This window comes from Suncus etruscus, chromosome 17, assembly GCF_024139225.1.
Source record: "Suncus etruscus isolate mSunEtr1 chromosome 17, mSunEtr1.pri.cur, whole genome shotgun sequence".
Classification (NCBI taxonomy): Eukaryota; Metazoa; Chordata; class Mammalia; order Eulipotyphla; family Soricidae; genus Suncus; species Suncus etruscus.
Genome location: NC_064864.1, coordinates 47,430,415 through 47,446,038, shown reverse-complemented (window position 1 = coordinate 47,446,038; position 15,624 = coordinate 47,430,415). Strand labels below are relative to the sequence as shown.

The following is a 15,624-nucleotide window of genomic DNA, read 5'->3' as shown; positions in this document are numbered from 1 at the left end:
CCAGGTGTGTGTGTGTGTGTGTGTGTGTGTGTGTGTGTGTGTGTGTGTGTGTGTGTGTGTGTGTGTGTGGTAAGTACCTAACCCCTATGCTGCCTCTCAGGTCCTCATAATCCCCCCCCTCAAGACTAAAGAAAGCTACACTACTTCCAGAACTAATATTAGCATGAAAGTATGGGCCCCCCAAAGGTCTGAATCTAAGCCCTTGAGATGCCTTGACCCAGGGTGGGAATCCTTCAAGCAATCCCCAGTTTCCTATGACTTCTCAAATCAGCTGCCTGAACTCAGTGCCCTAGACATTAGCCAGGGAGCACAGACTAAATTCCACTAAACTAAATAGATTTCAAATCAAAGGAACATTCTCCAGCAGCCTCTTTTGCTCATGGATTGGGGATTAGGGTGGGGGTGGGGCTCACACCCAGTGGTGCTCCGGGGCACCTCCTGGCTCTGTGCTGCGGAAATCACTGCACAAGGCCAGCGCCTTAGACCCTGTGCTATCTCTGCGGCCCTCTCACAGATGCTCCAAATGACCTCTACTTGTAGGGAAGCCTTCCTAAGAATGCCATAAAGCAGAGACCCGAGCGAGTGATAGGTGTGATAAGTGTCTGCAGAGAAACAGGAAACTCGGCCTGGACACAAGGAAAAGGCCAGCAAGCGGCCATCACATCCAGCACCAGGCGTTTCTCCCAGAGTGATGGCTGGCTTCTGTCCACCTCTCCCAAGAGGAGTCTCAGAGACTCCTGTTTATTCCGACCTTCACCTAAAGGCGCCTGGAGGAGAAAGTGAGGGCGCTCTTCCCAGTGAAGGGAGCCTGTGAGAAAGCTTTCCCAGCAGCCAGCCATCCTCCAGCCTTCTCCTCCTCTCTTCCGACATTTTCCCCAAATTACCACTTGGCGGCGCAAGAATTCCATGAGACTCCCTATGTCTCAGGCCAACTTGAAAGGAGGGGTGCACTCTAAGTCAAAAGCCTTAAAAAGATGCTTCTTCCTTGGCTCGTTCTGAGGAGCAAAGAGCTTCCTGGGTAGAAAGAGAGAGGTTCTTTCGGAGCGACTTCACTATCAGGAAGTCCTATCAGAGAAGGAATGATGACTCTATCTCACTGTTGAGAGGTTCCACTCTGGGCTTGTTCACATGACCAGGACCACTTTCCCATACAGACTGAAACAGGACCCATGACAGCATCGTATTGCGCGCGCACGCGCGCACACACACACACACACACACACACACACACACACACACACACACACACACGACTCTCCTCAAAAGATCAAACCCCTTTTATTTGTTGTTTTCTGTTTGTTTTGTTTTGAGGCCACACTCAGTGCTCAGAGGTTACTCCTGGCTCTGCACTAAGAAATTACTTCTGGCAGGCTCAGAGGAGCCAGGGATCAAACCTGGGCTAGCTGCATAGAAGACAAATACCCTACCTGCTGTGCTATCACTTCCACACACAACCTAATCCCTTTTAGAAATCAGAAGACTTCCCCCCCACTTTTTTTGTTCCAGTTAGACACATAATCATAACATTTTTTTTTATTTTTCTTTGTTGATTCCTTTAACCAAACTAGGCCTTCCACATGTAACGCATCTGCTTTAGCACTGAGCCACATTCATTATAAAAAAACGTTAGAAGAGAGAGAAACATGCTGGAAAGATTGCACAGAGGGAAGGCACTTGCCTTGCATGTGGCTGACCTGGATTAGATCCCTAGCACTCTATAAGGTCCCCAAGCACCACCAGGAGTAACCATTGGGCACAGAATCAGGATTAAGCCTGATTCTGTGTGGTTCTCTCTCCCTCCAAAAGTTAAAAAAATACAACTAGAGAACCTTGGGTACAGGAGGAGTTTAAAGAGCTGAGCACGTGCTTTGCGTGTAGGATACCTGGATTTGTTCCTAGTTCCCATGGTCTCCCAAGCACCAAACATACCTGGAGTGACCCTGAGCACTCTAAAATGTGATTTCTCCCCCCCCCCAAATATTAGAGAAAACAAAATTCCCCTCATTAAACGCCTTCTCCTCTCACCTGATCTCTATTCCTGCGTATGATGGTTGCCTGCCTACTGTTCTCAGGAGATCCTTATCTCCTCCCTGGTGGTGATGCTGTTCCACAGATTCATGACTGCCCACTCTAGCATGTCCTTTTTGTGTTCTTGTGACATGGTCTGTCACCCCGTCTGCTCCCAGGGTCTGTAGGCAGTTTCTGAATGTGGGTTACTTACTCCGTGTGCTTCTGAGCAACACAAGTGAAAGGGTGGCTGGACTAGAGAGACAGTCCAGTTCATAGGGTACTTGCCTTGCTTGCAACTGACATAGGTTCAATTCTTAGCATCATATCTGGTCTCAGGAGCACCACCAGAAGTGAGTGAACCTTGAGTGCAGAGCCAGGAATAGACCCAGAGCACTCTGGGTATGGAAGGAAGGGAGGGAGGGAGGAAGGAAAGAAGGAAGGGAGGGAGGGAGGGAGGGAGGGAGGGAGGAAGGAAGGAAGGGAGTGAGGAAGGGAGGGAGGGAGGACAGAAGGAAAAAGAAAGGAAAAAGGAAGGAAGGGAGGGAGGGAGGAAGGGAGTGAGGAAGGAAGGAAGGAAGGAAGGAAGGGAGGAAGGGAGGGAGAAAGGGAGGAAGGAAGGGAGTGAGGAAGGAAGGGAGGGAGGGAGGGAGAGAGGGAAGAAGGGAGTGAGGAAGGAAGGAAGGGAGGGAGGGAGGGAAGAAGGAAGGGAGGAAGGAAGGAAGGAAGGAAGGAAGGAAGGAAGGAAGGAAGGAAGGAAGGAAGGAAGGAAGGAAGGAAGGAAGGAAGGAAGGAAGGAAGGAAGGAAGGAAGCAGAAATCAAGTACAGACCTACCTTCCACTCACAGCCCTCCAAAGCAGTAGGAGGCAGCCTAGGCCCAGAACAGAGACCAGGATGGAGACAATGCAGTATGGGAGTCTAAGCACAATGGAACAGAGGGAAGTGCTGGTGCTGGACACTTCTGGGTATGACTTGAGGCCTTAGGCACCAAGCTAAGGTAGCTGAGGGCACAGACCTGAGCAGAGGAATAGAAGAGGAAGCTGAGCAGATTGATCCAAGTTGGCCTGACCTGGAGAAGAGTGGAAAGAAGCAGGTGAGAATTGCAGGCAGCCACTGAGAATGCCAGCTCCCTCCCTACACACACACTCTCTCTCTTCTCTCTCCCTCCCTCCCTCTCTCTCTTCCTCTCTTTCTCTCTCACTCTCTCTCTCTCTCATACATACACATTCATAAACCTACCATACACTCCCACAAAGTCTCACTCACAGACACAATCTCACATACACACACACACACACACACACACACACACACACACACACACACTGTTCCTGGCCCCTGACAAACCGTCTCCCAGGTCTTTGTCTGCACTGTCCCCTGGGCCAGAATGGCCCTTCACAAACCAATGCTGGCCTGAAGTCTGAGTTTTTTTCCCCCAAGACTACTTCCGGGGCCCCATCTGACAGCTCCCAGCTTGAAAGACCCTGAAATCTAGACTCAGTGGAATTGGCCATGGTGCTGACCAAGGCCAGGAAATAGAAGTCTATTCCATCAACACCTGGGCCTTGCCACACCCAGAATTTGCCTGTCTTCCCCTCAGCCCAGGACGGGGCAGGACCCATTTGCCTGGAGGTGCTTTGGCAGGTGGCTGAGGCATGACTCGGTGCCCTGGAGGAGGGGAGCAGCTTTGGGGCACCTAGGGCAGCCTGGGTGGCTGGACCGGTGGGTTCTGCACCTCAGGCCCTAGAAGAGCAGACGAGGCGCCAGCAAGCCCAGACTCCAGCACACAAGCCCAGCCATGGAGAAGCTCCGCCTGCTCTTCCAACACTTCCAGTCCAGCTCGGAGTCGGTGATGAACGGCGTCTGCCTGCTGTTGGCCGCCGGCACAGTCAAGCTCTACTCCTCCTTCGACTTCCACTGCCCCTGCCTGGCACGCTACAACGCTGCCTACGGGCTAGGCCTGCTGCTGGCGCCACCTCTCGCTCTTTTTCTCTGCGGCCTTCTGGCCAACCGGCAGTCAGTGCTCATGGTGGAAGAGTGGCGCCGGCCAAAGGGGCGTCGCCACAAGGACCCGGGCATGATCAGGTGAGACCCCCACCTCCCAGGGCACCCCAATGGCACAGGCACTGCCCAGTGCATCCCCGAATCCCTATACCCCCTTGGTTTTATTTGGAGCTGCCCCCTCTCACCCTCAAGGTCATTCCCCAGTGCCCCCCTCCTGCCTCCCTGTTCCCCCACGCTCTTAGTGGGTACTGCAGTCATTCCTTCTTCTGCAGGGACTCAAACCCATCAATGCTCATGGCTCACTCCTAGCTCTGCTCCCAGGGATCAGTCCTGATGGTGCTCAGAGACCATATAGGGCAGTGCTTCTCGATTATTTTGTCATGCTCCCCTAAGAAGAAAACATTTTTGCCCCCCTTGCGCGACTGTAAATAGTATCTTTATTAAAAAAAAAAAAACTTTAACCTGCAGAACAAAATATATAAAATAATTTGAGCTGATTTTTTTGTTTTGTTTTGTTTTGTTTTGTTTGGGCCACACCCGGCAGTGCTCAAGGGTTACTCTTGGCTGTCTGCTCAGAAATAGCTCCTGGCAGGCATGGGGGACCATATGGGACACCGGGATTCCAACCAACCACCTTTGGTCCTGGATCGGCTGCTTGCAAGGCAAACGGCACTGTGCTATCTCTCCGGGCCCTGAGCTGATTTTTTTAATCAGAGGCAATGTCTGGATTGATGGCTACAATGAGCACATTTTGCATTGTATAGCTTTTCTTTTTTGTTTTGTTTTGTTTTTGTTTGTTTGTTTTTTGGGCCACACCCGGCGGTGCTCAGGGGTTACTCCTGGCTATCTGCTCAGAAATAGCTCCTGGCAGGCACGGGGGATCATATGGGACACCGGGATTCGAACCAACCACCTTAGGTCCTGGATCAGCTGATTGCAAGGCAAACGCCACTGTGCTATCTCTCCGGGTCCTGTATAGCTTTTCAAAACGGGGTTTGAAGCAGGACACAGCAACTCTCAGCTCCAGAGACATAAAGAGACATAAACACAGGGCTTAGCTTGTTATGACAGTGTTTGCAGAGGTCAAACGTGCCCCCCCTTTATGGAGCCTCCCCCACCCCCCCGGTGGTGCGCTCCACTATTTGAGAACCACTGATATAGGGTGAGGGGCAAGCACTATTCCAGTTGTTCTATTGCCCCACACCCCTGCAGCTGACCCTCTACACACACGAAGTCTGGAATCTCCAGCCCTCCAGGAAAGCCCCCTCTCAAAAGCACAAAACAGCTGGCATTGGTTTTGTGGTCTAGTGGTTTGGGCTTTTGGTCTTGCAGTGCTCAGCAACTACTTCTGGCAACTACTTCTGGCTGAGTCTCCTGGCTGGGGGGGTGGCCTGGGACATCATGCAGTCCTCAGCACCTGCTCCTGCTGCTCCTGCCAGGTACATGTGTTCCTCCGTGCTTCAGAGAGCGCTGGCGGCACCCCTTGTCTGGATCCTGCTGGCCCTGCTTGATGGCAAGTGCTTCGTGTGCGCCTTCAGCAGCTCTGTGGACCCTGAGAAGTTTCTGGACTTCGCCAACATGACCTCCAGTCAGGTGCAGCTCTTCCTGGCGAAGGTGCCCTGCAAGGAGGATGAGTTGGTCAGAGACAGCCCAGCCCGAAAGGCTGTGTCCCGGTACCTGCGATGCCTGTCACAGGTCGCTCAACCCATCCTCCTTGGCCCTGGGGTGGGTGGGCTGAGCAGGGACAGTGACTTCCTGGAGACTTGACAGTGGACACACACACACACACACACACACACACACACACACGTGCAGGCACAAACTGGTCTGCATCCAGGAGCAGGTGGGGTGCAAGTTCTTTGCCATTTGTGTCGACTAGCAGTGGTCAGAGAGCAGATGCCATGCCCCGGAAACTGGGAGGTGGGATAGCAGTGGGGACACAGCTCTGTGCTTTTGGTGGCAGACACGGGAGAATCCAGTGAGCCACTCTTGCTCACTGTTGCTCTGGTGGGTGGAAGGGACAGGAGGCCCTTAAGCTCCAGTCCTCAAGCTCCTCCGTTTTCCCCTTAGCCTCTCCAAGGACAGCTGTTCCTCTGGCCTTGTCCAAATTGATGGTTGCTCACGCTCTAGCCAGAACCTCAGTTCCTGAGTCCCCAAGTTTGGTTCTTTCTCTAAATTCCCATGTCTCTTGCTTAGGGCTTCTCACAACTCAGTACTGGGGTCACTTCCAGTGTGACATGGATATGTTGACATCAAACCCAGACTCCTGCCACCAAGAATGTGCTCCAGCTCCAGACAGACAGAGCTTGCTCTCTCTCTCTCTTTCTCTCTCTCTCCCTCTCTCTCTCTTTCTCTCTCTTTCTCTCTCTCTCTCTCCACCCCTCTCTCCCTCTCTGTCTACCTAAAATAATATTTTGTTTGTTTATTTTTGGACCACACCCAGTGATGCTCAGGGGTTACTCCCAGCTATGTGCTCAGAAATTGCTCCTGGCTTGGGGACCATATGGGACATTGGGGAATTGAACCTTGGTCCATCTAGGTTAGAGTATGCAAGGCAAATGCGCTACTGCCTGTGCCACCGCTCCAGCCCCTCCCTAAAATAATTTTATGACAAAGAAGAATATTTGGGATCTGATTTCCTTGTGGAAGGAGGGGGGGGGAAATGTATGATGGGAAGAGGGACAGCTGAACAGAGAAGGGTAAGGAAGGATGAGAGAACAGGGATGTGAAGGGCTGGTGCTAGAATTAGGCCTCAGGTTCCAAAGCCAGGACACTGGAGAGACACAGATGTAGAAGCAAATGTCAATGTAGGAAATTCACACACAGTAGAGAGAAATTCAGAAAGTTCAGAAATTCCAACACTTAAGTCTTCAGCTCCTAAGAAGCAGGAAGCTCTGTGGGAAGTCCGGAAATGCAAGAGCATTTTCCTGAAACCCCAAGTATTTATTAGGAAGGACCACACCAGAGGTGGGATTAGGTGGTCTAAACATTAATTCTAGGTGCTACATTCAAAGATGTTTCCAACTAGTGAGAAGCAAAATGTGTACTGATTAGGATGGGGTTTGATTAACCCCACGGTTAATCACGGGAGGGGAGGAGAATAAAAATGGTTCATAGGAGGATGGGGCAATAGTTGAGGTGTAGAGTGATAGTTGGAGAGTGGGGTGATGGTTGGGGATGGGACAACAGTGGGAGGAGAGCTGAACAGAGAGAACTGATGGATGGACAGAGAAGAGATGGTTGGATACTAGGACAAATGGGAGGTTGGGGGTGGATGGGAGGGTGGGTGGAGGTGGTTGGGAGGAGGGATGGCATGTGGGCAGGTGGGCAAATTTGGGGAAGGGTGGAGGGACCTGGGGACTACTCTGTGCTGCCCACTCACCCACCTGCCCCTGTTTCTTCCCACTTCCCCGCAGGCCATCGGCTGGAGCATCACCCTGCTACTCATCATCCTGGCCTTCCTGCTGCGCTGCCTGAGGCCCTGCTTCGACCAGACGGCCTTTCTGCAGCGCAGATACTGGAGCAACTACGTGGACCTGGAGCAGAAGCTCTTCGATGAGACGTGCTGCGAGCACGCACGGGACTTGGCTCACCGCTGCGTGCTGCATTTCTTCCACAGCATGCAGAGCGAGATGCGGGCGCGGGGCCTGCGCCGGCCGGCAGGGGACGCACAACACCAGCCCCTGGACCTGCCTGAGCCCCCAGACAGCAAGCCCCATCTTCGCGCTGTCTCCAGCCCTGACCAAGTGGACCACCTCCTGAGCACCTGGTACTCCAGCAAACCGCCCCTCGGGCTTGTGGGCGACCCAGGAAAGTGGCGGGGAGGTCTCAGTCACTGAGCCCCACAGCGGCCCCCAACACCGGCTGCCCCAGCAGACAGAAGTGTAGAGATCCAAGCATAGGCCAGGGGATCCCCACTTAGCCCTGGGATCCCCTCTCTCCCCCACGAGGGGGATTTCAGCCACTGGACATTTCAGCCTCTGGACATTTCAGCCTCTGGATTTCAGTCACTGGACATTTTAGCCTCTGGACATACCCTTGCGCACACAAAGTGACACTGCCCTGGTTCCTCTCCTGCGCTCAGCTCACCAGCCTCCACTGTTGGTACAGCAAGTTCTGGCTGAGCCGGGCTGATGCTGAGATGGTTCTCAGCTCCGGGGAACCCCGATGCTCTTTTACAGGGAGCAAGAGTCTAAGAATTGGATTCTGACCTCAGGTGCAGACTTTTATGCTTAATAATAGCAATAGTAATAATAATAATAATTATAACAGCAGCAGCAACAACACATGCTTCCATGGTATTTCCTGTGCACCAGACATCCTCACAATCATCTAATGAGGCACTATGGGTTTCTCATCATTCTTACTGAAGTGGCATTTCCTTTGAATAGTTCACAGTCTTGGTGGCGCCTCTATATAGGCCAACATGAGGATATTGGATATATCATATATTGAGAATCATGCCTGGTCAGTTCTGCCATTCTAGCTCTTTCTCCAGATGACATCCATGTTTTCTGGTTTTGATTTTGGTATTGTTTAGGGGTCACATCTGGCAGTGCTCAGGGGTCACTTATGGCTCTGAACTCAGGAATCATTCTTGGCAATGTTCAGGGACCATATGGGATCCTGAGGATAGAACCGAGGTGAGCTGTGTGCAAGGCAAGGGCTCTACCCACTTTTCTATCTCTCTGGTCCTTCATATTTAGTTTTAATTTTATTTGTTTGTTTGTTTTAATTACTTTTCTCAGTGCTAGGGATCGAACCCGGGGCTTCACACAGGAAAAACAAGTGCTCTTCCCTGATGCTGAAGCATTTATTTATTTATTTTTTGGTTTGGTTTAAGGGCTATACCTGACAGTGGTCCTCAGAGCTACCCCCACAGGGCTCAATGGTCAGGGGTCACTGCCCAGAGTTTTCAGGGGCCTTGGATGCCAAGTTCCAGCATGCAAAAACAATGCTCCAGCCCTTGGAGATTCTCTGCAGCCATGGCTCCATTTTTTCAGAAGAGAAAGCAGAAGCCTGAAAAGGTTGAGTTGTCTGAGATCTTGTGAGAACTGGAACCTAGGGCTGAAGCTATAGATCAGGGGTGGCTAACACACGGCTCTCAAGCCAGATGCAGCTCCCGGCCAAAATGAACGTGGCTTTTGTATACTGTGGCTCTTTGCCAAGTTTGGATTTTGCTATGCTGCTTCTGATGAGGGACCTCTGAGGAGAGATCTCCGAGCGCTAGTCCCGTCCCATCTCCCATCCCTCGGAAATAACTGCATGGGCCAGCGAGAGGGGGGGACAGTGTGGCACATGTTGTCACAGCTTGCCATTAGTTCTGAGTGTGGAGGACGCAGCACACCCTCACCATCACTGCAGGATTTTTACCCTCACTCAAAATGGCAAAATGCAATATGTGTTTAATATATTATTGTTAAAATTATATGCTTTTGTGTGAGTGTTTGTTTTGGCAGGTCACTGCGTGGTGTGGCTCTCTGGCTCTCACAGTTTAAAATTTTGGCTCTTTGTGTCGAACTTGTTCTCCACCCCTGCTATAGATAGCACAGCAGGAAAAGAACTTGATTTGCATGTGCCTGATCTGGGTTCAATCCCCACTACCATATATGGTCTCCTGAACCCCTTCAGGACTGATTCCTGAGCACAAAACCAGGAGTAAGTCCTGAGCACTGTTTGCAGTAGCTTCCCCTCACCCCCCCCCCCCCCAACCCGGAGCTCTGGCTCAGCCACTCCGCAGCCCTCCAGATTGTGTTTTCATGCTCAATTTCAGGACTCTGGTTGTATTTCCAGCAGCTTCCTGCCACACTCTGTGGCAGCCCCAGAAAGCTATGCCACGAGGGGAGGCGGGCTCCTCTTTAAGGGAAAGGACTTGTGCTCTTGCTGGCGACTAATGTGAAATTGTTCTTGCCTGTCCTGGCACTTCTCACTTTCTTTTTTCTTTTTTTTTCTTTTTTCTTTTCCCCCTGGATTCCTCTGGGGACCATGCAGGTGCCAGTGATTGAACCTGGGTCTGATGTGTGCAAGACAAGTGCCCTACGTTTTCAGCTCTGATTTCTGCTTCTGAACAACCAGAACCTAATTCCTTCCTTTATTGGAAAATCAAGGCAGAGGGAGCAGTTCTGAGCTATGGCTGTCTGAGGGCACCTGGCCTGCCTCTCCCCACCACCAACAGCACATTGCTGCCCCAACCCCACCTCTTTCTAAAGCTGCCTCCTTACCTGGCACACCCAGGGGGTCCTGCTCAAAAGCTGGCACCCTGTGGGGATGAGACAAATCTGGGGATCAGCAGTGGGTGGACCTAGACTTGGACACCAGCCAAATAAGCACCTAGGGAATTCCAGAGGAACCTTTGTTCAAGTACCTCTGGGCCATATATGGGGGTGGGATTTGTCCAGGGATGAAACCTTGAAACCCCAGGTTAAATCTTGCCTGGAAACTGCCCTGTTACCCATTCTCAATGCCATATATTAATATAACCTGGATGGTCAGAGCCACCCTGGGAGGGGTCTGAGGTTTGGAACAAAGGTGTTGCCTGTGGAAAAAAGTCAGAGAAAAAAGTAGCAAGGAACCTTAAAAATCAGCAGAAAGGGAGACAGACAGACTGAGAGAGAGAGAGAGAGAGAGAGAGAGAGAGAGAGAGAGAGAGAGTTTCTGAGAGAAAGTGATGAGTTAGGCAGACATGGCACAAAGTCTGCACATGGTGGATAGAGCCATGGAATAAACCAAGCTGACTTCAGTGAAACTCAGTTGAGTTGACTGCTTGTGATTATCCTGTGCCTTCAGATCAGCCTGCCAAAGGGGCAATAGGCCTCACCACAACTTAGGACCTTATATTTTATATTAATATATTAATACAATACTGCCCTTCAGTCTCTGAGGCTCAGACAGGAAGTGCTAATGGGAAGATCTGTCCTGTGTGAGTCTCTGGGCTCCATCTCTCCTTCCTCTCCCTGATGATTCCTTCACTCACCAAAAGAAATCTATCTCACACACACCACACATATGTGACATACCACATGCATACACATATACATAAAACACACACCACATATACAGTATCACACATGATATCATAGGTACATATCAATACATATACACAATATAAACACACACAACACAAATCACATATACACATACATACCTCATGTCACACAGACATACACACATAAACATACTACATAAACTCACACCACATATACAAACTCACATGCGTACCACACTCACAACAGGGAAATCTCACGTGCACATATCCACCACAACATACTCATACACACATAGTCACCACTCACACCCAGGACATCTATACACACTCCCACTTGCATACACATACACAGTTCTTTATACAGTCACACACATACATCCTGCTATTGCCTCCACCAGCACAGTGAAGACCGGGTTCACCCCATGTTCTCAGTTCTCAGAGTCTTGGGGCTGTGTGTGTTCGAGTTGACCACCCGAGTCGTCAATGAGTCAAAGACCGCCTCTGATAATCCAAGAAGCAAAAGGGAATTTATTGGGTTAGTTGAAGTTCAAGTCTCATCCAACCAGTGGAGTTGACAAGGGCCCTGAGTCAAATCTTCAAGCAGTTTATAAAGGGCTTTACAAGCTTTTATAACTCAAGCATTTTATTGGTTAATATAAGCAGTTCATCCTTCATGATTTGCATACTTGGTCTATTTCCATTTGCACACAAATCACATCATGCCTTAGGATTAATGTCCCAACTCATTGCTGACTCAACTTTGTGTGAAGGGGTCCTTATCAGGTGGAGCATTCAAACCCACCTAGTTCCTCTATTTTAGCAGAACGGGGTGGGGGTTCTGCCCCTTAGTGGGTACATTTTGTGGTTTTATTTTGGACTAACGCCCTCATCTTATGAGGAAGTTGTAAAGTGGAAAAATACTTTACAGTGGCTTTACTGGGGGGCTTGGAACCACCTTGGTCCTAGACCCAGGGGCCTTTGGTTCTCACACCTGCAGTCCAGTCCCCTCTATATTGGGCCATCTCCATTCTTCTGGGCTTCATCTACTGGATAATCCTGCCTCAGCCTGTCCACTCTATCTGCCCCACTATAGTCAGGCCATGCAAATGTTCAAAATTTGCATGGGCTGTGGCAAGATTTAAGTGAGTGTTAATGAATGGGTGATGAGGAGGGAAGAGCCTCTCTGGAGAGGTCCAAGATCATCAGGGTGAATACCCAGTCCTGGAAATGCAGGAAACTCCATGACTCTATTTAAGCCTCAAGGAAATGCCTGTGTGTCAGTGAAGGGTCACACACATCATCACGTACTCTTGTTCCCTTAGCTAGCACTTCCTGCAGGCAAAGCTCTGTACTGGGGTTCAGGCAAGAGACAATATAAGAGGCCCCGCTGTCTTATAAAGAGATGGAGATGGGTTTGGAAATAAGTATAATCCAAAGCAGGAGGTATCAGCTATATTACCCACAGCAAGCCATGAACCCCAGAGATTTAGCACAGAGAATGGAGATCTAAGGCTTGTGCTCAGGTTTGTACATGGGAGAGTTCCAGTTCCATCCCTGGCTGTACATGGTCTCCTGAGCACCACCAGGATGGCACCAGAGAAGAAACAAATGTAGCCCCCAAGCACTATTAGGTGTGGTTCCAACCAGAAAAAATAGTCTGATAGGGAACTCAAAAATAAAAGAAAATAAAAGTGGCCTGACCTATAGATTGATAAGGAGGGCATTTGCCTTGCACAGGGCTGATCCAAGTTTGATCCCCAGCATCCCATATGATCCCCCATGTCTTCCAGGAGTAATTTCTGAGTAAAGAGCCAAGTAAACCCTGAGCACTGCCAGGCGGCCCCCAAACAAATAAATAAAAATTTAAAATATAAAATTAAATTAAAATTTTAATGAAGAGAGACTTTTAGGGGCCAGATATAGTACAGTGGGTAGAGCATTTGCCTTGCATGCAGCTGACCTGAGTTCAATCCCCAGCATCCTATTCAGTCCCCTGAGCCTACCAGGAGTAATTTCTGATAGCAGAGCCAGGTGTAATCTTTTGTCTTGTTTTGTTTTGGGGTCACACCCGACAGCACTCAGGAACCCTTCCAGGTGTGGTCCATAAAACCAAAAAAAAAAAAAAAAAGAAAGAAAAAAAGAAAAAGAGATTGTTTGTTTGTTTGTTTTTAATAGGCTCTTTGGTTTTGTTTTGGATCATACGCAGCAGTGCTCAGTCCTGCTCTCAGCTTTAGGGTTCGTTCCTAATAGTGTCAGAGGTCACACATGGAGCTCCTCTGAGCTGTCTCCTGAGTTACCTCCCTGGTCCAGTCTTTTCTTCTTTTCTTCCCATTTCCTCTTCACACTGAACTCCTGTTGGGATGTCACCAGGTGTGGCCCTCCAAAAAAAAAAAAACAAATGAAAAATTATCTAAAGACTATGATTTACATAGTTGCTTGTTTCTTCCACTCCATGTTGCAAAACCAATACCATTACCCATGTAAAATTTCCTCCACCATTGCCCTCAAATTCCCACCCATTCCCATGCCTGTCCCCTTGACAGGCATGGAATAATATATTTTATATTGCTACTTTACAAATAAATGTTAATACAAATTTTTTTATTTTTGTGTTCATACCCAGCAGCGCTCAGGGGTTACTCCTGGTTCTTTACTCAGAAATTGTTCCTGGCAGGCACGGGGTACCATATGGGATGCCGGGATTTGAACCCGTCTGTCCTAGATCGGCTACATGCAAGGCAAATGCTTATTGCTGTGCTATCTCTCCAGTTTCCAATACAATTGTTTTTTTAAGTACAGCCAAAAGAAAACTTGCAAAAATTAGGTATCTCACAATGAGGCATTTAAGTCATTATCAGAAGGTTTCCTGAGCTATTCATGGCTAGTTGATCTTTCTGTTATTTGTTTTGTTTCTAAACATTAGTTACTTCGAATCCACGGTAATGTCTAACTTGGTTTATCCCCACTAGGATGACAGTATTAAAAAATCTGGGCGCATATGTAACCTGTGGTCCAGGAATTACAAACTCTATGGCTGATATTTTGGCATGACAGAGACTTTTGACAAAAAAGAGAGAGAAGGGGAAGGGAGCAGGTTCACTTAACAGGCAAAGATGAGGCCTCAAAGAGGAAATTGAGCCTCTTTAGGCAGCCATTGGTTACTGGACACCCCTGCAGGGCCTCACTGCTGCTTCCAGCCTGGAAGGGGAGCAATGAATGAATAGTGGACAAAGGACCAGAGGGCAGGATGCACCATACAGCCTGGCAAAACTGAAGGATACAGCCAGAGGGTGGAGGAGCCACTTCAGAAACCACCCAGAGACCACTGAGCTCAATACCAAGAGAATCTCAGCCCTGGACAGTCCCCAAATGACACTCTTCCAAAGCCTCGAGCCTTTTGGATTCCATTCTTCCATTCGCCTCTAGTTCCCAGACTGTAAGGAGAAGCGCCTAAGAAGGAGGGAGGTTAATGCTAGGAGACCTGCTAACAGAGGCACCCCATCTTAGGCAGAGCTCAGGCACTCAGACAGGAAGTAGGGGTTCCCCAGGAAACACCAGGAGAGAATGGATTTGGGGGTCACGAGAGAGGAAAAAGGAAACAGAGTCAGTGGGCACTCTGAAATACCATGGGGCCATGGAAGGTTTGTTCCTATCCTCCACTGGAAGGGAGGTTTGAGATCAAATGGTGGGCACTAAGCATCAGGGACCCTGAAAGCCAGGAGCTCTGAGGCCAAGGAGCAAAAGCAGGGGGCTTAGTGAGAAGTGGGGGATTCTGAGCAGGACTCAGTTCTATGTCCCACTCTGTCTTCAGCAAAGGTGGGAGTGATATGGGGAGTGAGGAATATTGGGGACCACTGCTGCTCTGTGCCCCACCAGTGTATCCTGGCAAAAAAGAAGGCAGTTTTGGGTCCTTCTGAGGCAAATGTTTGTGCCTCTGAGGCACCAGAGCATCCTGGTAGCTCATCTGGCTGATGGCGGTTGCCTCCCACCACATTGATCTGTGGGTGCGCCCACAGCTGCAGGTGAACATTCCATGTTTACCTACACAAATGGGGCATTTTCCTGCAGGTTCGGCTCCACTGCCCAGGGCTCCCTTTGCAGATTGCTTTCCCTGGTGTGTTTGACTGAAATGGGTTCACACTTTCTGCCCACATGTAACAAGGCCTTGGAGACACTGGGGAAGACAGAGTCGGGCTGACCAAAACCCTCTGGAGAAGGGGGAAGGTGACCCCAAATCCATCTTTTAATCTCTGAAACCAGAACTGAAACCAGAACTGTTGGTGTAATCTATCTCCACCCTATTCAGTATTAACTCTTTTTGTTGGTTCTTGTCAGTCACTGGATGGAAGCACCTTTGGATTGAAGCATCCTTTGGATTAGTCTCTTATCCTGTTCTACCTGTTCTAAAAGATCAATCTAAAGGTGTTTCCATCCAAGGATTAACGAGCACCAACAAAAAGAGTTATACTGAATAGGGTGGAGACCAGTTATATCAACATAGAACCATGAATCTCTTACCTTCACCAGTCAGTGCACTGCAAGTAAGAGATCTGGCAGTGGGGAGTCTCTCCTGACTGCTCCCAGGGGATCCCCAGGAATCCCAAATGTCCTAAAAAGAAACATCAGG

At 49.5% G+C, this 15,624-nt stretch overlaps 2 protein-coding genes across 2 annotated transcripts in view; both read left to right on the top strand.

Annotated features, from left to right (window-relative positions):
• ATP5MK (ATP synthase membrane subunit k) overlaps positions 1 to 15,624 on the top strand; it is a 259,560-nt gene that overhangs the window by 92,731 nt on the left and 151,205 nt on the right. The window lies entirely within an intron of this gene.
• On the top strand, positions 3,807 to 7,851 carry CALHM3 (calcium homeostasis modulator 3). Its single transcript, XM_049790421.1, has 3 exons — positions 3,807 to 4,093; positions 5,452 to 5,707; positions 7,429 to 7,851. The coding sequence occupies exons 1-3, from the start codon at positions 3,807 to 3,809 to the stop codon at positions 7,849 to 7,851; spliced, it is 966 nt and encodes a 321-aa protein (XP_049646378.1).

Coding starts and splice junctions, on each gene's coding strand:
- CALHM3 (XM_049790421.1), top strand. CDS start 3,807: ATGGAGAAGCTCCGCCTGCTCTTCCAACACTTCCAGTCCAGCTCGGAG. Junction 4,094..5,451: donor AAGGACCCGGGCATGATCAG/GTGAGACCCCCA, acceptor TGCTCCTGCCAG/GTACATGTGTTCCTCCGTGC. Junction 5,708..7,428: donor ACCTGCGATGCCTGTCACAG/GTCGCTCAACCC, acceptor ACTTCCCCGCAG/GCCATCGGCTGGAGCATCAC.